Consider the following 27,466-nt stretch of genomic DNA (forward strand, 5'->3'; position numbering starts at 1 on the left):
CATTTGGACTAGAAGTCTGAACTCTGGCATAAAAGAGCAACAATTCTGCATGACAACAAAACAGGTGTAAGCAAAACAGATGTTATCCAAGACAGCACTGTAACACATGTAGTCTGGATGAAAGTCCAGGCAACAGAAGAAAAATAAAATAAATATATATATATATATGTGTGTGTATCATATATATATAAAGACCGAGAGATAAAAACTGAACATGGACAAATGGTCTCTCTCTTTAAATCCCCCATGCCAAGAAAAAAAGGGTTGTTTTTTTCTTTCAGTATTGGAAAAAAAAAAAATAAAGAAGGTACATGATGCACATGGACTACTGAAGGAGGGAGCTGGCAACACGCCTGAGGAACACAGCACCCTTCCAACTTTTCCATGTAATGACATTGACCTTAGCTTTGGATGCAGCATCTCACCTGCCCTCTGGGCTGAAGGAACAGTGCAAGATAGCAGCCACTGCCAGGGCAGGGAAGAAGGAATCTCCAGGGAATGATGGTGTCCACCAGCGGGGCTCACTCTGAGCAGACTGCATACCTTGAACACAGGCATGGTCACAGAGGAGGTGGCTACCTCCAAGTGGGAGGAGGAAGCAAAGGGGAGGAAAAAGCCAAATGGAAACAAAAACAACAAAAAAAATCATGTGATAGCTACAGAGGTTATCCGTTAGAAAAATAAAACCAAAGCAAAACCAAAAAGAAAACAGAACCAAAACAAGGCAAAACCAAGCAGGCTCCTGAAAGCTGCCTTCAGCTTTCCATGTTCACAGCAGCAACCGGGGCCCTAGAACCCTGGCCATGGAGCAGCACTCGTCTGGGTGAGCAGGGAGGGCTGCCTCAGAGGGCAGGGCACAGCAGGGCCAGGCTGGGCTCTGCACAGATGCCATCCTACCTTCCTGAAGACAAAGGACTCCTCGTTGTACACGGGGTTCAGGCCGTTGTTCATCACCATGCGCGTGCGGAACTCCTTGCGGATGGTGTCCGTGGGCAGCCCGTACATGTCCACCTCCACGTAGGTGCCAATCTTCTTGTCCGACAGGAACTGCCCAGAGATCACCTGCAACACAGCAACAGAGCAGGGAAAGGCACTGCAGAGCAGGGACATGGGAAATGGGGGTCATTTCTCACTGACACTGCTCTGAGAAATGGTTCACAGCTGACAGCTGCGTTCAGTTCCCCCTGTGCAAACGGTGCATTTCAAACTGCACCTCCTTGGAAAAGCTCCTGTGGTCAGACATGGAAATACCACTTCACCTGAAATGGTACTGCCAGCAGTGTCTCACAGAGGCATTCACGGTATGAAAACACTGAATGGAACAACCAGAGCTGGCACTGCTATTCCACCACCTCTAACACTCTGCTCAGAAGCACTTTTTTCTGTGATACATCTTGGGCACAAGAGGTGAAAGGAAACTCTTGCTCTGCTTTCACTCAGGTGAAGGTTTGAAGCTAATCACGTGTCAGTCTGACTCCATATTATGTGTTTGGAAAGGGCAGGATGCTTAAAAAGTGAAAAACCAAAACCCCACAGGATTTCTCAGTATTGTTATAGATATGAAGATCTGTTGCCATTTCACCCCAAGTCAAGATTAATCTAGCCACAGCAGGTGATTACTCCAGGGAAAATTTGTATTTCATCAGGATGACCTATTGCTTAAAAATACAGCTAAAGTTTTCATTCCTACAATCACGGAGGGAAGAAAAAAACTGAAACATGATTTCACAGACCTAAGCTCATTCCAGATCCTGTTGCTTGCATGACCTAGCATCCTTCTGGGGAACACTCTGGATAACAGATCTGGAAAGTTATGTGGCTGAGGGGTATCAATGCTGGCTTTTGCTCCATTCGACTCCTTAATTACAAAATTTGTATGGAATTTTATACTAGTTTTAGTCACAAAAGAAAGGTAACTGTCAAAATACATGACCTAGGAACCATCTGACCCCACTTCCTTCTTGGAGGGGCTGCACTTTGATTACCATTTAAGAAAAACACCATTAATTAAATATGCTTATTCTACTAGAGGTGCAAATGGAGCTTAGTTCAACATCTGGAATGCATGAGGAATGCCTGGCCAGCGAGGGTGCGAAATTAAAGAACAGCCTATGGAAAATGCTAACTGAAAGCTGAAGCCTTTTGCTCACCAAGCAGGTTCTACAGTTGTCAGCCTCCTCACAGAACTGGGTACCTGACCATGCTGTAGAAGTGCAGCAGGAGTTTTATTTGGACTTTGTTACTCAGAGATAACTCCAGAGTAAGGGCCTGCCTCACACCAACCATTTTTCTCCATTCATTTTGAAGATCCCCTGTCCCTGTGTGCTCAGACTCCTCCCTGCCCTGTGGGGACAGGTGATGCTGTGCAATTTCATACTGTGCATGGGAAGAACGTCACTCCTTTATCTGCTTGTGTGGGCTCATGGATTCCAAAATGACCACTGTGTTAGAACACCACCATGTGCAACAACACATCATTTCCAGTTCTATCATACTCCACTCGGATCAAGGGATCAAAGGCATCTTAGCCAGCAATATAAAAAAGAAAAATAAAAGGAACCAATGTGCTGAAATCTGCCCAGTCCAAGCACACTGAGTGCATAGATCCAATTTCTGGTGATCCTAAATGTGCTTTTGGGCGTCATGGCAGCTGTCTCTGCTGCTTTACCTGCACAGAACATGTTGCAGCAATAACACCATCCACAGGAGTTTCAGAGAACGGGTCAAACGTCCGGTCTGGTCGCCGCATGAAGTCTGGCTTTAGTAGGTACCTTATTGCAAGGGAAAAAGAGAAAATTATCCTTGATTGGAAATTAAAATGGTATTAAATACATATGAAATGGATGTTCTGCCTTAAAACAATGAGCTCTCCTAAGCAGTGTAAAATACAGACTCATTCCAGCTGCAAGGGTGAGGAAGTAAAAGAAAGTATTATGGTTGTCTGGAACACAGGTAAACACTGATTTTCATTTTGAATTACCAGCTACTGAGAGATGGAATCAATCTGGGATTTTAAGATAAAAATATATGTAATATAATCAAGGACACTTCAAAACAACTGAATAATACAGTTAAAAAATACAGAGAGTCACCATGTAATAAAACACAGATGCTCTCATTTGTTTTAATTCTTTAACACTTGGGAAAAGCACAGAGGGATTTTTCAATGTTATTTTTCCAGATGAAGCAGCTCCTTATGGTTCAAGACTCATACACTAAATTTCAGCTTGAAGCTGATTTTTTCATTGTGGTTATGAAACCTTGGGGGAAACAACTGATAATGTCAGTGCTGACAGATTGTTAATTATAGCAGCATGAAAGGTACCACCACAATAACACTCACAGTGCCTCCCTGAGGACCTCACACTGCATCACCATATCAATGAAGCCAATTTGTGCTCTGGTGCACCAAAACCCAAGGATTCTGCCACCAAAATGAAACAGCCATTGATCGCTGCAGAAAGGCTGCACATTACAGACATTCCCTTCCACTGATGGAAGAAAATGTGCAATTGGAAAAATTTTGCTAATTCTGCAACCCTGACAGACAAAGCTGTTGGAAGATGAATTTTTACCCACCCTTAGTCTCTCTAGTGAATCACTGGTACACAATATGATAAAGGCCTACACAGAATTCAGGGATTAAAAAATGCTTGGAAAATTCCAGTGGAAAGAATGTCAGTGTTTTCATCCATTTCTTAATAACACTAAAGTTTCTGTTTGGAAGTAATTTTACTCTTTTTTCATCCATTGGAAAAGTGATTTCTTAATATTTGGTTAATTTAAAGCAGGTTGGGGCAGAAGGGAACTAACTCTCCTTAGCCTCTGTTTTCAGCCTGCTGCAACAAAAAATGCTGAAATGACCTTGTCTGACCAGCATGAAAGCTGCAAATCTGAGAAAAGAGGAGTACAGGCAGAAGGAAATGCTCAGTTTTTCACTTCCCTTCTGTGACTGAAACACCACCACATTTACAATGCATATCAAAACATGACCAGGCATTACCACCACATTATTACCAAAGCACTGATGTAAGAACCCAGGAATTTAGTTGGTAACTTTGCCTGTCCTTCAGAGAATTTGGCAAAAGTAAGCAGGGACTCTTTTACTAAGCTGGTGGGTCCAACAAGAAAGGAACCAAACTCCGCCATAAGAAAGCTTTGGTTTTCTTCTATTGTTGTTTTGATTGAAATTACAGGGAGTGCACTTTGTCAAAGCCAAGAGCCTCTCCTGGAGTGCTCACAGCTGCAATAAAGGCATGGCATGGCCAAGTGCCCATTCTGCAAATGAGCAATTGTACCAAGCTCCATCTAGCCAGACTTTCTCTCTGAGTAAGATCTGCAGCAGTAAAAGAGTAGTTCCTTCCCAGGAAGACTCTGCAGATTCTGATGGGTTTCAGGACTGTCATTTCCTGTGGTTCATTAAACTTCTCCTTTTCCCCTGCTGCTAATGACCAGTCTATCCTATTAAGGTCTATCAGCATTTGAGAAAAATCTATCAGCATCCCCTGAACATCCTTTGTCATGCAAAAATCATGAGCAAGAACTTAGATGAAAGACTTCAGGATTCTCTGTGAAATCTGTGCTCCAATTAAGAGTGCACAGATTAAAAATATGTTCCCTATGCATTCAGATTCCACTTGCCCAAGTAAATTTGGCAATTCTGTGAACTGTGCAATGAATCTCCATTCTGAGGCACATCTTCAAAGACAGGCTGAGAACAGAAGGTGGAGATGGATTTGAATAACTGTGTACAGCATTCATGATCTTCATAATATGAACACAATGCCTCTTGGATCTCAGTTGAAAACTGGGCATAATTAAAAGCATATTCATTAGAATACCTCCTTTTGGGGAATAATGCTCCCTGAACTCTGCTGATTTCTACTCCTCACCTAGCATCCCATTTTCCTTTTGTAACACATAATTAATAGTGACAAAATCTTATTAAAACTTTAGTAAAGGACCCTGATGCACAGTGACAACAGTTTAAATCACATCACTCACCCGCACGATCCATTGTACTCAAACTTCCCTTGATTCAACTGCATTGCTAAATCTGCCAAGAGAGAGAATTTACTCACTTTCCTGTTGAATAATGCAGATCATGAACTAGATCGGAAAATAAGACTGGTTTTCCAGAATAATAACTTTAAATAAAAATTTAATTTAATGCATATAAAACCCACATTTAAGAAATAATAGGAAGCAACAGGAAAACTTCATATTTTTTTCACAGGAGTAATAGCTTTACCAAGCATGCTCAAGTCCATGCTGGGCTTAGGAAACAGTATTTCCCTGAATTCAAATACACTTGGCAGGCAGGGAAGTAACAACTGTGGACATGCCAAGTGCCTCGGATGGGGTTTCCATCATCTAACTTTTGGTATCTACAGTGCAGATTGGTATCCACATTTCTGCAGATCAGCTTGAAAAACAGAGGATGCAGGAGCTTTAATAATGCAAATAACCTCAGAATAACAAATATACTAGAGGAGACATCCTTGAGGAATGCATTCCATCACAGTGACAGCCACCTCTGATGAAGCTGCCTGCAGCCTGATGTCTCAAAGAAGTTGAGGTGTATGTCCCACTGGTTTTCTGTGGATTTAGCTGAATAAAATACCACACCAAGAAACCACAAAGATCACAGCAGCACTGCTTAGTTTCAACATTTGAAAGCATTCGAGTTTTAGTGAGTGCACTGTTACAGCACTTGTAGGGGAAGACATACGTAACAACCAACTAACTCCCTCCAGAACTTCGTAAGGAATGAAATGTTTTCCTGCAGCTTTCTAAACATATCATGAACAAGTAACAACCTCCCTCTCATCCAACCCTCTCCAGAACTTCGTAAAGAATGAAATGTTTTCCTGCAGCTTTCTACTTACACAAGAATACAACCTCCTGCTTTAGCAACAAAACAGGTATTTCTCCTGCCCAACTGACTGTGCCTTCAAAGGGAACAAAATCTGTTCTGTTGGTGCTCTGATGTACGAAATACAAGATTGTCCTATGCCCATTCCAGTTATTCCTGGAGTTACTGGGCAGCTGTAACTTTTGTTTCCTCAATCATCTTGACAGCACAGCTGGATCACAGAACAGGAACACAGGAAAGTTGCTCATTTCCACTTAGACAACTACTACTCTCAATGTGCAATTTAAAGGGGTTGGGAATGACATGCAGTGGGCACAGGCAGTGCTGAGAGCAGAGTGAGGTTTGTATTTCTGCTCCAGCCTCCCTGGCATGCCCACTGGAGTGCTCTACAAGCAGCAGATTCCAGTGCATCCCTTCTCCTGCCTCCTCAGCTGGTGAGCCAGAGGCACAGCTTTGCAGGACAGAACTCAGGGGATGACCAAGAGGAGCGTCTGCTGTACCAAAGACACTGTTCAGGGAGGGGGAAGCGAGCACAAAAGCACTGCCACAGCCAGAAAAAGGCAATGGGAAATGGGTCTGTTATATATCTGACTGAAAACGTTCCTAGATAAATTAAAAAACCCAATGAAAACAACAGAAAGCTGGCCCTGCTATAGTCACACCTTCACTGAGTAGGAACAGTACATCTCCTCTCAGATCACCCTGTGGAGAGGTATTTCCATTCTCTCAGCTGGGATCTCAGACCTGAGCACATGACTCCTAGCACTTCCCAACAACTGGTCTAGAAATGCATTTGTCACATAATTTGTCATTACTTTTTACCATCTTAATCAGTGCACTCACTCCATCTTTGCTTTGCAGACGTGCACCCAACTGTGCCAGAGCTGTGTTTTGTGAAAGCACTGATTTCCCTGTAATTAACACTTTTTATTAATAAAAGCCATTTCAGTGGGAAGATGCAGCACTCCATTATTTTTCCATAAAAGGACTGAATTTTCCTTTTGTGCATTGCTCCTTGTCTCACGCTCCTGTGCTCCCACCCCGCTGCATTATTCAGCCATATGTCTGCTTCCTGCAGAAATGCCAGCAGCAAACCCATGGCATCTGGCTGACAGTCACTGCCCAGGCCATTCTTTAGGAGTGAGGGTCACTGCTGCCTACCTGGGGTCTGATAGTTCAGCGAGACCATCTGGCAGCCAGCGTTCCAGAAAATCTGCGGCATGTAATTACTGGAGTCCACACGGCCCCCCTTGGGGTAAATCCGACTCATCTGCCGCTTGTTGTAGCTGGGCAATCCATCAAGGAAATCAAACAAACATCACAGAGGTGCAGAGGCACGGCCTGGAACCTCCAGCATTTCAACACCAAAACACTCCTCTTGTTACTCTCACTATTTCTCCTTCCTGAGGTACTTCCCCTTCCCCTTTGCAGACATGCAGCACTGAATGTACAAAGGTGCACTGCTTTATTATAGGACTGGTAGGAAAGGGGGATGAGGAGGTGAAAGGATACTTCACAAACTCAATGGCATGAGTCTTCAAATAGCCCAGTCCAACAGACTCGTTGAAGGAGGACATGTTATGGTGAATATTACGTTCTAGAAAGAAAAGACAAGACATTTTAAAACACCTCTGTAATGATGAATCACATTCAAAATCATGCACTATAACAGCAGGACACAGCAGTTTTTGGTCTCTTTCCCCATTACCTATTACTCATAGAATCAAATTATAGTGATAAGAAATTTCATAGAATCAAATTACAGCAATGAGAAATTTCATAGTATTTCTGACTCGCTTCTCTGTTTCTCTCCTTGGGAAATCAACAACATTTTCCTTTTTTGTTCAGGACAACATTGTTATTCAGAGCCTGCACTGTGTGGTAGATAAGGCACACCAACATGATAAATTGTCTGGTGTGCAGTATCAGCTCACTGCTGCCCACTGTGACAGCTGTGCTCACCTAACTGCAGAGAGAGATGAACTAAAAAAAGCATTTCAGTAGGGAAGGCCCACGGAATAGAATCAACCTCCACAGCTTCCTATTCTCCCAGTAACTGAGTGACTCCGTGTGGATGACTAAAGGAATTACATGCTAACTTCACATCCAAGGAAACAGGTCTACAAACATACTCATGATGGTCATTAAACTATAAAAATCTTATGCCTTTCTTTCTAAATTCAGGAAATGTAGAGATTAAAAAACTACCTAGGTTAAGCAAATACTTGTATTTCATTCAACCTTTTATGTTACCTTCTGCTACATCGAAACCTTGAAATTTTACAGGCTGAGCATAGTTGACCATTGTTGATAAATATGGATGTATATTGGTTGTGGCACCTACATATTTGTAAGATGCCATCCACGCTTGTTCATCTTCCACAGTTACTAAACCCTGGAAACACATTAAAAAGAACAATCACCAAATCTGTCTGCAAACACTGCTGCTGGGTTTTTCAAAGGTGGGACAAAATTATAGCCAAATCTGCAGAAGGTTAAAGACAGTGCAAATTAATACAGGAAAAGTGGAAGTTTAGTGTCACAAGTTAAAATTTATTTTCTTGCTGATATAAGACTCTCAATGTTACAGGATGCATGCAAAAGGACTGATGATAGAAAAGCTCCTAAGCAGTGAGTAAATATTACATGAAGTTAGTAGGATAACACTGGGATAAAAGATAAATATTCCAACAGCCTGAACAATACCGGGAGATAATGATCCATCTTTGTCAAATAAATTCCAAAAAGCGTGATTTAATATGCATTTTCTGATAGAAACTGTGTGTACTTGGCACTCAGTAGAACTTCCTCACCATCAAAACACAAATGGATTCCACGATTAATCTTTCCTAACAGAAGCAAACAAAAATGCAGGAACCACAGCCTTCACTGCACAAACAGATGTCACAAGACTGACAAGAGACACTGTACCAAATTCATATTCTTATCCACTTCAACTGATAAAAACCTGAATCCATCACCTCTATAAATATGCACTTTATTTATAACTGAACTTAAGAGTTTTCTACAAGTATCTCATCTGCTAGAAACCCACATCAGGAGGCATTTCTTAATTGGCTCTCCCTGTCCAATATTTGCCTTTCCCTAAACCAGCTTGAAACACACGCTTTTCACCAAAATGAAAAAGAAAAAAAAATCTCTGTCAAGCTAAGCAATCTCTGCAAATTCATCATGTTTTTCCCACACATGCATTTTTGGTTGCTCTCCTACTAAAAAATCTGCCTGTAGGCTGGCAGGGACCTTCTGCTGGGAAGTACCAAGTGCATTCAAGCACTCAGACTGCAGCTCAGTGTTTGGCAGAAGCTCTGCCCCATCACTGGCTCAGGAAATAGTCAGGAAGAGGAAGCTGTACCAAGCCCTTTGGCTTGGAGGAAAATGCAGCTCACAGAACCTGCACTACTGCAGCTCATTGCCTGAGGTGGGAGAGGAAAGGAAAAGCGAACCCACTTACCAGAACTGTGGCACCTCGGCCTGCCAGGCAGTGCAGGCACATCCCCAAGAATGAAACTCATGTGAACTGCAACCATTTATGCCTTGCTGTGAGATGAGTATAGTCAAAAGGCTCACAATTTTCTGACTGCACAGAATGACTGAGTTGGCAGAATGAGTCCAGGTACACATCATTGTACGTGCATTTTGGACTGAATTAAACTTCCAGCAGCCCATTAAATCAAACTGACACCACATTTTAATGCTGATCATCAGGGCTCAACCCAACTGCTTTTCAGAAATGTGCACATTGAGTTTTAACAGATCTGATCTCAAGATATGCCCACAGCACATCCCTGTGTTAGTAGAAAACAGGCTTTCTTCTTTGTAACTAGGTCAATAGCTGTTTATAGAGCTTAGGTCAAATTCAGGCCAGATTTACTCACTGAAACCAGTTCTTTTCAGTGTCCTAGCTTCTGAAAGGCCATGAACTCAGGCAGAACTGACCACCCACCTCCTAAAGCCCAGGGCTCTTAAAGTGCCTGCTGTTGACTGCTCAGAACAGGTAATTTCATTTAACTGTCTTGATCCATGCACACCTAGAAGCAAAGGAGCCCCAGGGCCTGTGATGCCTCAGTGCCAGGCAATGGCACCCTGCAGGTGCAGCCCTGTGACTGCATCAGTGACACTTGGGCTCAAAGGCAATGCACCAGCCATTGGCTTTATCTTACTCCCCTGCAGACCCCTAATTTTTAGAGTAGGGCTATACTCTGCACTATTCACAACTTTAAAACTGTGAGTTAAGAAAAGGGCAAGGAGGGAATGTTTCCTAAAGTCTGCAGAAACAAAGGAATGGTTAGAGCAGCACAGGATAGAGGATTGTAGGGGATAGAGAAGACAAGGGGGAAAGTTGATCTCCACGTCATTTACACCTCCCTACCCCTCAAGAAAAGAAGCAGAACTCACTTAGAAAACAACACAGACTGAAACAAAGTGTGGTTATGAACAGGAGCAGCTTGGATGAGAGAAGAGGAGGAGAGTGGAAAGAGGTGGGAAGAGTCTTACAGAAGGGATTCCTGGGAGAAGATAAATGCAGAAGTCCCAAGGGAAAGCAAAAGGAAGAAAGAGAGAGGAAAACAAAGTGCAGTCAGGGTAAGGGCAGAGGGCAAAATCAAGCAGGGGTGATACATCTCAGCACCATTCAGAGAACAGGTTTCCCAGTGCATGAGATCAGATACTCCTAAGCAGGCAAAGGTCATGCACTCCTGTCTGTCCCCAGGTTTTCTGACAGCCCTGACCCAGTATAAAAGCACAGCAGAAGAAGCCCTAGAGGACAAAATGAGGTAGAGTCACTGTCAAAAATAGGTGGGGTGAAAACTGAGCATAAAATTGTTAAACCACTGAGAATGCATGGTAAGTAATACATGTTATATGCATGTTATATATAAAGCAATAAAATAAACTACATTACATCCTGTGTCACCTTTTTATTGTTTTCTTGCTCAGAATCTTCAACAGCCTGAGGGAAAAAAAAATATATATACATTACCTAAAGAAAAAGCAATAGGAAACACTCACAGTAAGGAGGAAAAAATCCTCAAAAATTGAATGCATTTAGCAAAAAGTAAACCCTTTTCCACCTTCCTGCAAGGCTCATCTGTTCCATACACTTTCAAAAATTTGTAGTCCATTCCAAATTTGGGTACACAAGATCTGAAACTCAGCCAAGGGAATAGGATGAAGGATGGCAGGCAGTTAAACCAGAGCTATCACTAGATGCTGGGGAAGGAAGCTTCAGAGAAGAACGAAAGAATAACACACCCAGATAAAGATACCACAATAAAGATCATCTGATCTGCGTGTGCAAACTGCCCTGAAAACTGAGGGTAAAGAGGGCTGTAAACTGTGCTTGAAATGTCCACATTGGAGAAGGCCTGTCCCAAGATGTTATTTGCAATGCAGCAGTCTGGGGCCTGCCTTCAATTAAAAGCTACTGAGAATCTCAGGTAAATACTGCCTTGGCACTGAGTGTGCATTCCTGCAGAATAAAGATCAAGTCACTGATCAGCAGAGGAGCAGAGAAGTTACCCAAGGACACGTGCTGAGGATGAGTGACTAATCTGGAAACAAACAAACAAAAATCCTCAAAACAATAACAACAACAACAAAAAACCAATCAAAACAGCCCAAAACATTCAGGCAGACCAGGAGCAGTGACTCAGGAAATGCAAAGAAGTGCAATGATACTGCAGTGGGAGGATCCATAAGAGCTGAGGAAGCCAAGTTGATGACAGAAGAGATACCCAGAGCAGGTCTGATGGCTCTGGTGCTGCTGCACACACACTGCTATTTTCCACTCCTACACTTCTGTCTGCAGAAAGATCCAAAGGAAAGCAAGGAGGAGGGAAGAAGTGGCCAGAACACTGGAGAGACAGAGGAACATGATCTGCTAAGGTACCTCAGCCCTCACCTGTGGGCTCTGCTCTGTAGCCAGCAGCACTAATGCCTCCAGGGCCAGAGCAGCTTACTGTGAATTCCACATCCTGGATCTGGTTACCATCAATAATATTCAAGTGGCTGACAGCTGCAATGGTCAGGTGTGAGTGGAATACAGAGACCCTTTCCCTGCCTGCCAGCCTGATAGAGGCCCTGCCACACCCCCACTGGGAATTACTGTCCTGTTTTGCCTTCATGCTGTAGGTGAACCATGAAACATGAGGCAGGAGAACCCTGCAGTGAACACACAGTGCAGCCCTGCCAAAGTACTCTGAGCAAGGAAGCTCATGTTCCACCTCTTACTGGGATTCTGCACCTGAGATGCAAAGTGAAACACCAGAGGCTGGAGCAGGGAACTGTTTGCTGCCTTTAATTGGGATTTCTGATGAAATTCTCCACTGAATACTGCTCCCTACACACTGATTCTGCTTCCTCAGTGAGTGCACATCCTCCCTGAACAAGGGGAGAGTGGTTCTGGCTACAAAGCTTTGTGTTCTCATGAACCTGAAGGTGAGGGGCACCTGGTAAAGATCTCAGGTTGGAATCTTGTGACAAGGGCTCTGATGTCTCCACAAAGCAGAGTGCCTTTTGCAACAGCCTCCATGGAAAGTTTTCATAACAATAAATATATATATGAAATGAGCAATCCCACCTTTTTGACACTGATGGCAACAGCTTCTTTTTGACTGTAATCATCTACAAGGTCACTTCCAAACTTGTACTCAGGATGAGCTTCCTCTTCCTGGTCAGCTGCACAGAAAACAAAAAGGATCTGTGCAAAAACCACAGCAGCTGCTGTTGTCTTTGCAAGGCATGAAACAAATGACAGCTGAATTCACAGGTTTGGGTGTGGCATTTTTTAAAAACAGGAATAAAACGCAGGGTATTAGGTTTCTAAGAGTTAGTTAACTGTTTCCAAGGGCAGTAAATTACAGCTAAGGCCTGAGATGGTTAATAAGAGAAATTTTATTTGCTGTATTTTTGAAGTAATCAGTATTTTGCCTAGGTGTAAAAAAAAAAAGCCAATAGCCTTGGGAAATAACAAGAACTGGCGACAGAGTTCTTCAAATAAAGATCTAAGAAGATGCCAGTGGCCAGGCTTGAGTGCACTGTCAGGCTCCTTGTGTGCCCCCACTACAGGGAATTGTTCTCATCTGCTTTTAGGGTGATTTTCCATTAGAACCTACAGTACTCAAAGCTAAAAAGTAAAGGGCAAAAATGAGTCAAATAAATGAGGAGCAGGTGGCAGGCTAAAGCTGGGACATTCACTGTGACACAGAGCACAGGCCATGGGCTCAGACACTGGCAGGTGGGGTGGGATTTACACCTTCTGAAGGTGCACATTGAAAACACACAGGGTGGATCACACCCTAAATACATGTATTCTTCTCTGCTGGCCACACCACTGGCTCAGAGCTGCACATTTACACTGAGGATAACTGAGGTTTGGCCAGAAAAATCCTTCCCCTCATTTTATTCTTACACAGTATAATGCAGTAAGCCCCTCGGATGCTGCCCTGAGCGCTCAACACAGCGACAATGTGTGTTTTCAAGCAAAGATCAAACTTCTTAGTCTGTGTCTCACAGACAGAATGACAATCTGATTTGGTGTGCTCTAACACAACTTCTGACCAGCGAAAGGAAGGTAAAATGGTCTGGGGTGGGGTGGCCAGGCTGGGGGCTGTACAGATGGCCCTGCACTGAGCCCAGAGCTGCTGCTGCTGCCACAGAGCACAGGCACAAGGGACAGGAGCACCCAGCCCAGGGATCTGCCACAGGCCTCTGAGAGCCTTCTCCAGGAAATCCTCACCGCTTTCTATTTCCTCTTCATTATCATCCTCCAGGATATTTACAGGAGCAGCAGTTTCCCCAGCCTCCATCATCTTCTTCAGAGCATCAAGCTGTTCTGTTAATATAAAAAAAATGAAATTAAATTAGTCGTGACACGAACAGTTTGTAGCACAAAGAAATACAAGAGAGCCATCACAAATGATTCCCTGTTCCTCAGATCATTCTATTTAATGAGTCCTCTGGCTTTTCAGTTGGTAATAAAATTTTACAGAGCAGCACCAATAAACACAGACTTGTTAGACCTGAAAAGTGGTCAGCAGTAAGGGCTGTGCCCAAAGCTCACAGAAGTGATGAAAAATACTTCACAGAAGCACAGAATCAGGTTGGAAAAGGCCTCTGAGACTGCATCCAAGCTCTGCCTGAAGCACCACCTCTGCCAAGCAGAGTGGCTGAGTGCCACAGCAGCCTTTCCTTAACCCCCCTCCAGGGACAGGCACTCCCCACCTCCCTGGGCAGCCCATCCCAATGTCTAACCACCCCTGCTGGGAAGAAATTCCCCTAAATTCCCATAGACTACAAAGGTCTCTGGAGCAAGCACATTGCTCCCTCACAGGATCAAGAGAGAGCTGCCTCTTCAGTGCCTGATCCCTGCCAATGGGGGCAGAGTGCTTGGGTTTCCAGCTGTGCTCCCATGGGCACTTCCTCACACAGGAGGGGCACAGCCATGCATGACTGCAGCCAGTGCAAGGGCTGGGGGCTTCCCTTGGGATGGAGAAGGAGCAGGGTTTATCACTGCAGCCACACTGGGAACTAATACAGCAACATTATTGTTACTGAAAGGAGATAAACATCACAACTGGCAGCAACAGCAAGAAGAGCAATTGGAAATTCCATTTCACTTCATGCTTATCCTGAACAAACACAGCAATGCAAACAGACTGGTGTTGGCAGAGCTGACAGGAGATTCTATCTGCCTCATATTTCAGCTCAACCAGCAGTCTGATAAAAGTCCCAGGATTACATTTCTGGGGCTGCCTGTGCAGCATGCTGATATCAAGGCCTAGATTGGCACTCACACGAAACACAAGGACAAACCAAATGTTATTTACATGTAACTCCTATTCTTCCAGCACTAAAGTACAAACAGTCTGGAAACTTTGGTAACAAAGTCTGTTTGTAGTGATCTGGACTTTTGTTTATTTAGTATTTGACAAATGTTACTTACTCTTTTCTACTTCAGGTTTCAGCCTTTTATTCTTTATGAGAATCTTTCTTTTGAGGTCATTGGGAGATGGTAAGGCTTTACCTTGTTCAAGCTGTAAAACAATTCAAAGAAAATGCTCAGTAATAACGACACCCTTTGGCCTCTCTGTCCCTGTCTGGGATCTGACTTTAGGGCAGGAACACCGAGGGGCAGTGAAGGAGCAGTGCCACCTCGGGCACACCCAGGAGGCTGTGTGACTGCACTTCCACAGCCTGCTCTCCTTCCCTGGGCCAGGGGGAAGCTGTGCTCAGCTGAAGCTGCTGGAGAAGCCAGCACTCAGCTCTCCAGCCTGTGCCAGCCCCAGCTGCACTGCTCTGAACGTTTTCCCATCTCTCCTGCCTGGCAGAGGGTGTGGATGTGACCTGCACTCCTCTCAGAGGAATTCCTGCTTTCCCTCCCTCCCTGGCTCACACAGCCCAAGCCACAGCTCAGCCTGTTACCATCTGATCTCTAAATAAGTCACCTGTTATGGTCCCCTGGAGCTGCAGTGACCCCCCTGGAGAGTGGAAATGGACTGGCACTGGGGCATGGAAAACTACCCAGTCCTCAGCTAGGTAATGGGGACTGGTTTTGCCAGCAGGGTCACAAATACAGTACTTGTCAATGGCAAAGGGGACACACATACACACACAAGGAAGTAGGAATAAAAGCTCCAGTTTGGGGAAGGAGAAAAAATACTATTCAGAAAAGAGGAAAAGTATGAAATCCTCTGATTTAAGCCCCATCACATCACTGAGGCTAAGAAACAGAGATTTGGGTAAGGTAATTAGCACCCTCCCCACCTCAGGCTTGCTAGGAATATTACCCAGGGAGTTGCTGGTATAATCACAGGATATTCTGAGTTGGAAGGGACCCACAAGGATCACTGAGCCCAACTCTCCAGTGAATGGCCCATACAGAGATTGAACCCACAACCTGGCATTCTTAGCACCATAACAGACTGGGGCTTCCAGTGAAGCCTAAATGATACAGGAGCAGAAGGTGTTTCCATAAACAGTGACAATTCTTAGAAGAACTATTCAGATATTCTGATCTCTTCATCCAAATCTGCGCTAGAGAGAAGCAGCACTCCAGGAGAACAGAGCACCACGAACTGAAACCAAATAAAAACCCACCAACTCAACCCAGCCCCAGGAGAGTGGGTGGAAAGCTCCTCGTGGGAGGGCAAGGGTCCTGGCCGGCACCCAGGCAGGCTGGATGAGCAGGCTGGATGTGCACACCTGCTCCTGACAGCACTGGGGCTGGAACCCCACTGGATGTGTCACTCTAGATGTGGAAGCCCCCAAGATGTGCAATGTAACTCCACTAGATGTCAGTGCTGCAGAGCTCATCTCGGCCGGCTGCCTTCCCACACAGGGCCACACTTGGATGCCCCTCGGGACAAACATTTGCTTTTACTTCAAACCACATCTGCTCCAGCCAAGTGCCAAGTCTCTCCTAGCCTGCCTCCCTCAGGCCCTGGCCCAGGTTCTCAGCTCCAAGCTCTTGCCAAGAGCTGCTCCTGCCATCCCTGCAGCGTTTGTGAGCAGCTGGGACTGAACCCACCCACAGGAGGAGAGGACACAGGACACAGAGGGCTCAGCTTTGTTAAACACACCCAGGGATGGTGACCCCACCACCTCCCTGGGGAAACCATTTCAGTGAAAAATTTTTCCTAAAATATTTTTAGGATGAAAAATCATTTCTTTTAAATAAAACTAATACAAAAAAAAAATAGAGAGACTAGCACAACATAACATACTGGATGTGTTTCTAGAGGCTGCTTCAACAGGAGATCTCCAAAAAGATCTTCACAGTATTTTGACATCTTGTACTGTTGATACTTGCTGGAAAAAATTATGCCAGTTAATTTTTAAATGTAAAAAAGAAATCACTATCACTCAGCACAAAAGCGTAATGCTAAGTAATGGAGACATCCCAAATTATATACTGCCCACTTTGTTTCAACTGAGAAGTATTACTTTACTGTAATTATACTGTCAATAAAAGTCTATTATTTGACATAGATGAATTTAACAAGACCAAAAAAATAGAATAACTGAATCTCACACAGCTAATGGAACATCCAAATACATTTCACAGCTTTATCACAGATAAAAATATTGCCACTATTAAGCTGCATAAAGATTGATTAGTATGTTAAGTGACATTCAGTATGCCTGCATACCCCCCCAGTTTTCAAGTACCATATCATAGGATTTTAAACTATATCATCTCTCTCAGACAGTGCACAATTTAAAAATTACCAGTGGGCACCACACACCTGCAGTGATTTTCAAATGAAAGAATGACAGGGTACTCTGATGTAACAAATGCTGTTTCCTTAATGGCTTGGATTACATCCTGCAAAAAAGCAACAACAGGATACAAGTCAGAATGGATCAAATTAAAAACCTAATCAAAGGAGTTTTTTTATTATCCACGCCACCCTGAGAAACACAGGGATGTCTTAAACATGCAAATGAAGAGAGAGGCAGAGAGCCCCGTGCTCTGCTGCCCCCACACCCCCCTGCCCCTGCAGCAGGATGGCACCTCCACCCACAGCCATCAGTGGGGAACTGCCACTCCCACAGCAACTCCTGCACCTCCAGGCCCCTTCCACAGTGAGGAACTCCTCAGACAACAAAGACATTTACTCTGTGGTGCAAAGGGCCCCAGGGTGAGAAGGAGTGGGGCAAGAGCAGCAAGCCTGCTCCCTGCAGGCTCTGTGGGAAGGCAGAGGGAGCACAGGGGTGGGTGGTGCAGGTCAGGAAAGAGCCCCAAAGCCTGGGCCAGAATGCCTGCCCCTGCCAGAGCATCCCACAGGAGCAGCATCCCAGTGTGAGGAGGGGAGGCTGCCCTGCTTGGCCTCCCCTGGGCTTTGCTGCCACGTGTAGAGGCCAGGCATTTACCTTGAAAAGGATGTCTGTGCACATTGCTTTCCCATGGGTTATTATGGGCTCCTGGTCTTCACCTTTGCCATCCCAACAGTCCAGCTCAACACACCTGAAGATCCAAGGAAAATAAATTCAGTGTTTTATTCCAGGTGAGCTACCTGGGACATGTTTTAGCAGTGATGGTCAGAGCAGTAAGTTGCAAATCAGTTTTGGGCATTGCACAACTCTTTCTAAGCTGTACATGTATTATCTCCATAACTTTGGATACACCACCTTAAATATGGCATGTGTGAGTCAGTATATTGTCTTTTGGACAATAATGTCTTTCTTTAGCACTGAGCCACTCTTATTCTCATTCTATTAAGTCAAGAAATTAAGCAGGAAATCATAAATTTCCTGATTCTCATTAACATATAAACTTTGTCACTCTAAAGCAGAAAGCCCTCTGAAATTCTTCAGCTGTCATTCTGAGATCAAACTTCTGCTAACTTTCTCACAAACTCTCTCCTTATATCATTTCTACGTTCCTCTGCCTGGAGGAATGCTTTTGTGAGAAAAATAAGATTCTTAAACAAACACTCGTGTTTTCATTTGCCACAACAACACATTTACACATTCAATTGTACAAGATATCAACACCAAGGCACATCACACAGTATTTTTAGTTTAAAGCATTAGATTCACAAATATGGATTATCTCCTGCTTCCAACCTGCATCCAGCCAAAAGCACTTGTCTGTACATCTCCACGGAAGACTTGCCCCCAAACTGCCTGCCTGTTAAATAGGTATTGTGAGAGGAGCTGATGAAGTAGTGAGCCAGAGGATGGTCCATCTCCTGGTACAGCTCCAAGCGGTCCAAGAACACGGGGGCATTCTCATCTGACATCAGGTACCTGCAGAAGCCATCACTGGAGATGACACCTGCAGGGACAGGGAGCCATGGTGAGCCACTGCCAGCAACAGAGGGTGCACAGGACCCAAACCACCTCCCAGCCTGCAGGAACCCAGCCCAGAACCTGCTATTTACACAGGTTCCTGCAAGCAAGCAGGTCTCCCCTCCTCTGCTCCAGGCTGCCCAGCAGCTGGTGCAGAATGTGCCATTATGTTCCCAGATTTACACAGGTTCCTGCAAGCATTCAGCTCTCCCCTTCCCCCACTCCAGGCCGCCCAGCAGCTGGTGCCAAATGTGCCATTTTGTTCCAGATCAAAACCAGGTGCCCACCAGCTCAGCTCCTGAGGCCCAGCACTCACCAGCAGCAGAGCCAAGGCACAAGAGGAGGTGAAGGCAAACAGGCAGTGACATCTCCTCAGAACAATCCCAACAGTTCTGTCTCTGGGAGTTCTGCAGGCAGGGGCTGTGAGCTGGCATGGAGCAGGCTCCTGGGCCCCTTCCTGCCCCCTGTCACAGCCAGCCCTGTGCCACACCACTGTCACCCAGCTCCTGCAGACCTGCTCCCACTGACACACATGGGACATGCACCTGAGAACCTCTGCAGTGCTTCAGTCACAAAATCTACAATACCTTCATTAGGGAAATCTACAACACCTTCCATCTACTGTTTGAAATACATGTTCATACCTTTATAAATGAGAACAGAAACCTACAATGAACATGGCACATACAGGAATTCAGAACACAGAATTCATAACACCTCTCTCTCTTATCTGTCTGCTGGCCTACGCCTATAATAAAGTATTAAAATACAAATTAAGGGGTAGCTTTTAATGAATCCAAATTAGGAATAATTAGTATGGCAATATCAGTTTTTAAGAGGCCAAGAGTCTGAAAAATGAAAATGATCTGTGATAGGGAAGAAGGGATTACTCACAAAGAGCTGCTGCAGGGAATGGTTACCTGGCACTAATTTTGACATTGCTTTCTCTGAAGTAATTTATGAACATTCAGCTATTGTTAAGGCAAGGTTGCAGCAGTCCTATTTTTATTTTCTTTAAGTCTATTTTTCTCTTGTACAGAGAAGCAGAGTGATCCGAGTTTCCATTCTACTTCTAACTTCCTGAAAAAAAACCCTAATGGAGCTTAAATTTTCTGTGCTTGGTGTCAGCCAGGGGTGAACTGCTCCAGAATGTTTTACTCAAGTCCTCTCAGCTGATCCTGAGTATGAAAGAAAAGGGGCAAAAACCAATCTGATTTTGAAGGGGAGGTATTTTTCCAGCAGAGCAGTTTCCTGGTCCAGCACCCTCCACAAGTGCTTGTCCCCACACCACTGGGACTGCAAACTCCCTTTTAAAAGCCTGAATGCTTCAGAACAAACTCCCCAAATGCCCAAACCCAGTGAACTCTAACTCCCTCCCCTATTTACCTTTCCTCTTCAAGTCTTCATCTGGCTCATATGTCTCAATTATCTGCATTGCTCTTTTTGTGTCATAAAAGGGAAACAAAATTTCATTGAGCCGAGGATCTCGTTGATGCTGAGGTGAGAAAACAACAGAATTCAGCAAAACAAGACAGTGCCTGGCTATCACACAAGAGCATTTCATTATTGCAGATGAGAAAGAAAGAAGTGGACATTTAAAAAAAAAGCAGCCCTAAAATTTACAGATTGTTCGACTGTTCAACAGCAACTTCAGCATTAGGTAGAAAATGGACTTCATCTTTCATAAGGAACCTAGGCAGTTTGATCACAAAAATATTTTTTAAAAAGAAAAATCCAATGCAATCATGTAACTGGTCTTACTCTTGCTTATTCATGAAAATAATGACTGCACATGGTATCTGTGCAAATGAGATGCTGAAAGCAAAAAGCTACATGTCCCTTTGTAAATTCTCTCTCTCTTCCTGTTTTTTTTGCAAAGTGACAGACTTGACTGGTGGCACTGCAATCACCTCTCCAAAATGCAAGTCTTACACAATATCTACAGCTAAAGCAAAAAAGTAAAATAAAGCTATACTGTAAATAAAGAATTTGAAATTTGAGTTCAGAAATGTGCGAGTACTGGATGATTATTTGTGAATTGTGGAAACATCATGTTTTTAACTATTCAAAAACCAGCACAGGTTCTTGGAGTAAATATGCACAAGAATTTCACAGCATCATCTCTTAATTCACAATAATTTGCAATATTAGGATTTCATAATATATGTCACATTTAGGTACAATTTAGCAGTGATTTCTAATAGACTAATAAAATTCAGAATTTGCATGTTTTCACTTTGTAGTGTGCTATGTAACTTTGGTTTTTTCTCCATGCTGGATTAGAGCTGCACACTGTGCCTGATTCTCCATTAAAAGAAAATTAAAACCAGAATTAACAGAATAGTGGCATGTAAGCAGATGCAACAAAACAAAGAAATAAATATGACTGTGAAAACATTCTTTTCCCCCAGAAGGTGCACAGTTTCCAAGCTTTAGTTTCAGCAGAATTCAGAGATGTAAGAGGCCACCCCCATACTGGCAGTCAATAATTTGGAGTGACAGGATGGTGTTGACATGGCTTACACAGCATTTGCTGTAATTCCTTATGTGGAAACTTTTAAAAATATTTTTCTTTTCCCATAAGAAAAGTAATACCCAATCCAATCTCTTTGCTTACAACCAATCCATTGGTGCATGTGCTTAATTAACTCCAAGAAATTACAACCAATGCCAAGTCAATCATGCAGTTAGGGATGGATGTTGCAAGGGGTGCTACTGGCACTCTGCAGCACCTAAACACAGCAGGGTTATCCAGAGGGGCTGTGGGGATGCCCAGGAACACTCAGAACAAACACCACGGGCTGTGGGGATGCCCAGGAACACTCAGAACAAACACCACAGAGAGCATATGGAGGCAGGACACACCAACACCACCACAACATGGCATGCAACAGCTCCAGGGTGACAAATGACAAGGTTTTACAGCCCTCGTGACAATACAGCACCTCAGAAAATGGTCAGAAATAGGGGGGAAGCCTCTGTGCTCAAGAAAAGGGCTCTTCCCCACTCACTTGCTTCTACAGTTAGTAATGAGCAAACGGAAGAAAATAAGTGGGATACAGCAAAAAGTCTCCTCTTGAGAAAACGTCCCAGAGTTACGAGAAGGAGCTGAGAGCAAAATATTCTCCCAGGAGCAGTGATCACTGCTCATTATTGATCCTCCAGTGGAACAGAAGGGTATCCTTATGTTCACTTTGTTTAAAAAACAGAGTTGGCAGCAGATAAAGATCTACTTTAAAAAGTGATAAAGTTCTCTGGTGTCTCTTGGGGAAATGTTCTGCACCCCTGAACTTGGTGGCACAGGGAATTTGTGTTTTGTTTTCCCCCAAACCTGAAGTGTGACATTTCACCTCAGAAGATAACACACCCCAGGACTGATTGTGCACATGCAGCAAAGGTGTGTTTGGTTGTTCTGGTCACCCTGTCACATAGGGCACTCGCAGGCAGGTGAGGGTGAGCTGGCTGAAAATAGGGGGGAAAGGTGCCCAGAGGGTTTGCAGAGAGCAAAGCTCCCCCAGCACCTGGGAGTGGGCACACACTGAGACACAGAGCACTCCAAAGTGTGCTCCAAGCAGCTCTGCCCAGAACCAGCATTGCCCTGGGCTGCTGAGAAGGGCCTTCTGGGGAGATGGACAGCTGGGGGATGGAAAGAGGGGCTGGAAGGAGGGAGGGAGCCAGGAATTGGGCATAGGAAAGGATCTCCCCATACCTCCCTCCCAAAAGAATGGGTGAGCAGTGGCCAGACTACTGTAAATTGCATTTAAAGTGTTGCTTGCTGTGTTCTTTTATTGCTGTAAATGAACTGCAGGAGCAAATCTCAGTGGTAGTGATTTCAGTCCCTTTTCTACTATATTTCCTTTTTCATTTTTTTCCAAAATTTGACTTTAAAAATAGGAGATCTAGACAAAATACTCAGTGCATGACAACAATTAAGTTTCTAAAATCTTCCTAGAAGCTTTAATACTGAAGCACAATTAAATCATCTGTCAGCCAGCAGCATTTAAAAGTCAAACAGAGACAGGAGTTTGGAAAAAGGCCAGGAAAGCTGCTCACTGTCCTCTCATCCCCAGTAACATACCCTCGTGCTCTCTTAAAAACCCATAACACTTACAGCTTCTGCAGCATGCCTTGGAGGTTACTTCAAAATAATTTAAGTTAAAGAGTCTCACGAAGAGCTGCTCTGCCAAGTCCCTCCCCTCTGCTATGTAATGGCAATAACCTTTTTATATTGCCAGCATTAGACACCACTGCTAATTGCAGGGCTGGCCAGCAGCCAAGGGACAGAAATGATCCCTCCAGGAGGCACATTCTGGGTCCTTTGTGCCTTTCAAATTATGGCCAAAACTTTAAACTCTGCTTGGAGGCCGAAAGACCTCCAACGCAGACCAAAGGCATTGCTTTCAGTCACCAGAACAAATGTCCTCCCCTAGAAAAAACACTTGAGTACTTGATCCCAGCTCTGGTCCTGATCCAAAGGGGCCCACCACAGGATTTCCAACTGCAAAATGTATTTTGTCAATATGAATGCAGTCAACAAGATGCATTTTTCCCCAATATTACCTATAAATTTCCCCAATTCTACCTATATTTACCTATACAAAATAATGTTTTTAATTCTGCAAAAAGAACTGCTAAAGTCGTACAAAATTGAGAGCACAGCAACTCAACCTTAATTTTTCAATCAGTTACTGGAGGTAGGGCGTTCTTACAAATGCTGGCAGCTTTTCTTCAGAAGTTTGGGCTTCAAGGAACTACACTTTAAACTAAAACAGTTAGAGATGAATTTTAAAATAAAGATAAAGCAGTAATTTACCTGACAGAGGAGAGTGACACTAAAAAAATCCAAAGCTGGATATCTCACAGCAGTAAGATTAAGCCTTGCCAATAGATAGGAAATAAGGCCCCAAGTATGTAACCCAAATTATATAATCAAGCTGTTAATCTTCTCTCTCTTTTCTTTTTGAATACCTTTCTACAAGTAACTCTGATAAATCTGAATACCCTTTCTACAAGTAGTTCAGGTTTAGTGAAGAGTAAGGCACAAGTGCCATGTAAAAAATAAAATTATATTCTAAATTTGATCTATAGGGAACTTACAGCTTGGATCTTCAGACTGAAGTATCTAATAAATAAATATGTATATATATAAACATATATACAATTGAACTATAACTAGTAAAACAATTTTAGATGCAGAGATTTTTTTTTGGAAATGCACCTAAAAATGTCACATAGTGAGGCTGACAGCCTCTCATGTTCAGGATGACAATAATCTAGTGGTACAACACCAAGTGGGATGTGTCTGCTTTCCATGGGTGTGCTCTTGTCAATTCCACATACTGCACTTATTGCTGGAATCGCAAATGAGGCAGTTTTCTAGAACCTACTGTGCTTTAGGAACAGAAAAGAGCCAAGCCCACACTGTTTATTGAACTACTTCACACACTCATGATACTTTTAAGAAATACTAAATACTTCTGCCAACAACTGCATTCTGGAAATACAGCAATAAAAATATTTCCTCCTATTCTGCACACATGGTATTTTAAAAATCACATACAAACTCTTAAAATATCCTCTTAGCTCTTAGTTGTGTAACAGATTGAAATGCTGCTGCTGAGGAGAATGAAACCCCTGTTTATAAACACCTAGTTCAGTTTTTCTACTAGTCTAGAAGGACTAGCAGATGTATTTAGCTGGGGCCTACATGTAAAATGACTGCAATCCAACACTGGGTGTATTTCAGTGTGCAATGAACAGCACAAACAGCACAAACCACACAGGACACACACCACAACACAGCCACAGGTAAGCAGGAGGGGCAGCTGCAGGGCCAAGGTGCAGAGAGCAGGGGAGCACAAGGGCTGGGCTGATTTGGCCCCAGGATGTTGCCCCAGTGGGAGATGAGCAGGTCAGAAGCACAGCACACAGGGGCACGGGGCATGCAATGGGAAGCTGGAGGAAGCCACTGCAGACAGACTGGGATGGGAGTTAATGTATGAAAAAGCTTACTTCATTTAGAAAGCTCACTAATTGGTCTACCGTTAAATAATCAGTTTTGTCTCCATTGCTGAAAAGGAATTTATTAGAGAATGTGAGTTTTTGTACATGATGCTACAGTAGGTATGATTTACATGTTGACATTGCTGACACTTAAAAGCCACCTACTATTTTCTACCTGAATGTAGCTGTATAATCTCAGAATGAACAGGCACAGAAAACATGCTAACTGTCTATGCTTGGCACAGTACCTCCCATAACATATCTGCCTATCCCTGAACAACATCACATCATAAAACAACATGTAAGTCCTCCAGCTGAGAATAAATTGGGGGAAGAAACTTTTCAAACTTCAAATTTCTTACTTCATTTAATTAGTTCACATACTGGGTTAATCACCTAAGGAGCAAGTTAAAATTACAGTAGTTAGTAAAGCCAATGCAACAAAAAAAAAAAGTTCCAGGTGCTTCCTTTAACTCATGTAAAAGTTGCTCTGAAATACAGAGTGAACTTTTACATTAACAGTCTGAGAAGGGAGGAAGGGGTAAAACATAGACTGGAGCTTGTTCTAAAGTACTGCTGATGCTACTAGGGTAGATACATTTTGCAGTGTTCTGTCGCTATTAGTTATGGACTAAAAATACAACAAAATGTCTTTAAAGCAAGATTACATTAAATTTGAACTTACATCTTCTTAAAGAGGTCCTCTATGTCAGTTCGGGGACATATCTTTTGGGTAAGCTCATAAAATTTCTCATAAGTAAAAGCTGCAGGCTCAATTTCATCATTCTGCAAAGAAATGCAAAGGTACATTTACCCAGACAAGAGAGCTTATGTGCTCTTTTCCCAAGAGAATACCTTATATCAGAAAAAGCAACTGAGAACTGGTTTAGCTCCTCACCAGGTATAAATTTACCTGGTTTCTTTTGTACTCTCTCAAAGTAATTCTAAGTTCATCTTCATTGTAGATCTGTTTGATGTGCTTGTATTCTAACCTCAGTAATTAGTAACAGTAATTCTACATAAACACAGAGCTGGAAAACCATCTATTTTTCTGCTGAAGCTTAAAAAAAAAAAACAAAAACCAACCCAAACCCAAAAGGTTCAAGCCATCCCCTCTGTGGGGCTGCTGGCAGGGGCTCCCACTGCAAGTGGGACAGAGCTGGAGAGCAGCTCTGCAAAGGAGGGGAGCAAAGAGCAGGAGGAGTCCAAGAAATTCAACAAAACAATCTATTGCATGCATATTTTGTGCTCATCTACTTAGCATAAATGCACAAAAGGTGGTTTGTGACAGCAAAGAAGGGAAGCCTCCTCTAGGAGGTTTAAGGACCTCTGTGTCATACGGATTTAATTACATTTTGGCTCTAGTAAACAGCCTCCAGCGATTAGTAAGTAACACGCAGTAGGCACGCTTTTTGTGATGCAAATGACTTCGATTACAGCTCCAAACGTGAATGAGTCATCGCCTTATTAGTACACAAAAGCACTTATTCACAACCACTAAATACCTTTCCGCTGGGAAGGCCCAATTCCTTCAGTGCCTGAAAGATCACTTTTTCTGTTTTACCTGATGCAAAGGTTCTGGTTATGCTGAAACAAAAAACAGTGGAGGGGGAAAAAAAACAACAGAGAAATGTCAGTCATTTTTAAACACAATCATCTCTCTCTCTTGCTTTCACTGCCAGCACTTCCCTCTGGCTTCAGCTGATGAATGGAAGCAGCTCCAAGCAGGAGTGCAGTGGGAGAAGCGCCCTGAGCTGCAGAGAGCAGCACTGCTCTGCCTGCGAGCCATCAGGAATACATCAGAATAATGAACGGCAAACAGAACTAAAGAGGGGTTCTCCCTCTTCAGTGCACTGGGGCACAGAGCCATGCACAGCACTCTTCTGTTTGCTCTTTTCAGCTGTGTGCTGGTACAAGCGACAGCTCCCAAAGCAGCAGATTGTCCGAGGGAGGAGATTCCCTGGGTCATTCCTGGCTGTGGTGCCTTCCCTTCCATCCCAGGCACTAAACTGGGTTTGTGGTGCATTCCCTTCCATCCCAGGCACTAAACTGGGTTTGTGGTGCCTTCCCTTCCATCCCAGGCACTAAACTGGGTTTGTGGTGCCTTCCCCTCCACCCCAGGCACTAAACTGGGTTTGTGGTGCCTTCCCTTCCATCCCAGGCACTAAACTGGGTTTGTGGTGCCTTCCCCTCCACCCCAGGCACTAAACTGGGTTTGTGGTGCCTTCCCTTCCATCCCAGGCACTAAACTGGGTTTGTGGTGCCTTCCCTTCCACCCCAGGCACTAAACTGGGTTTGTGGTGCCTTCCCCTCCATCCCAGGCACTAAACTGTGCCACACGAGGCAGAAGGGGCTGTTCCCAAAGGCAGCTTCCCTCCTCCTCCCTTTCCAAGCAGCTGCTGCTATCAGATCCCAGCCACATGGCAAATCCCAATCCCTGAGCTCACAGCCATGGAGAATAACACCAACTTCCCTGTCCCAGCCATGCTGCACAGAGACCCTCCCAGCTGCCCCTGGAACATGCCCACCAAGCTGATGAGCATCCTGCTCCTTCCCAAAGCATGACTTCACCGTGCAGGACTGGTTTCACTTGCAATGAGACCAATCCCACAGAAACGCAGCTATTTGGTGTGGTTAACAGGAGAGTGCCTATTTCTGATTCCATTTGAGAAGAGGCAGAATCATCCCTGGGTCTGGAAGGGGGATCCAAACCCTGCCTTCTGTTCAGGGCTTGAGCTGCAGTGCTGGGACCCACAGCCCTTGACTGTGGTGTCC

The 27,466-nt window shown here is 43.9% G+C and overlaps 1 protein-coding gene across 4 annotated transcripts in view; it reads right to left on the minus strand.

The window, feature by feature from the left end:
• The window catches only part of PLCB4 (phospholipase C beta 4), a 74,370-nt gene that overhangs the window by 30,747 nt on the left and 16,157 nt on the right, over positions 1-27,466 (minus strand). For 2 of the 4 annotated variants that reach the window (XM_005422588.2, XM_014307690.2), the window contains exons 7-24: positions 26,197-26,278; positions 25,377-25,477; positions 24,701-24,758; positions 20,075-20,183; positions 18,464-18,674; positions 17,768-17,861; positions 17,140-17,219; positions 16,618-16,702; positions 14,838-14,928; positions 13,632-13,727; positions 12,474-12,571; positions 10,809-10,844; positions 8,129-8,270; positions 7,388-7,472; positions 7,037-7,161; positions 5,005-5,056; positions 2,669-2,771; positions 898-1,062 (exon numbers count right to left, since the gene is read on the minus strand). In XM_005422588.2, coding sequence (XP_005422645.1) covers positions 898-1,062; positions 2,669-2,771; positions 5,005-5,056; positions 7,037-7,161; positions 7,388-7,472; positions 8,129-8,270; positions 10,809-10,844; positions 12,474-12,571; positions 13,632-13,727; positions 14,838-14,928; positions 16,618-16,702; positions 17,140-17,219; positions 17,768-17,861; positions 18,464-18,674; positions 20,075-20,183; positions 24,701-24,758; positions 25,377-25,477; positions 26,197-26,278 — 1,813 coding nt within the window. The remainder of the gene's footprint in view (positions 1-897; positions 1,063-2,668; positions 2,772-5,004; positions 5,057-7,036; positions 7,162-7,387; positions 7,473-8,128; positions 8,271-10,808; positions 10,845-12,473; positions 12,572-13,631; positions 13,728-14,837; positions 14,929-16,617; positions 16,703-17,139; positions 17,220-17,767; positions 17,862-18,463; positions 18,675-20,074; positions 20,184-24,700; positions 24,759-25,376; positions 25,478-26,196; positions 26,279-27,466) is intronic. The other 2 variants (XM_005422589.3, XM_005422587.2) reach the window with 1 other exon arrangement.

Source organism: Geospiza fortis, unplaced genomic scaffold (assembly GCF_000277835.1).
Source record: "Geospiza fortis unplaced genomic scaffold, GeoFor_1.0 scaffold275, whole genome shotgun sequence".
NCBI lineage: Eukaryota > Metazoa > Chordata > Aves > Passeriformes > Thraupidae > Geospiza > Geospiza fortis.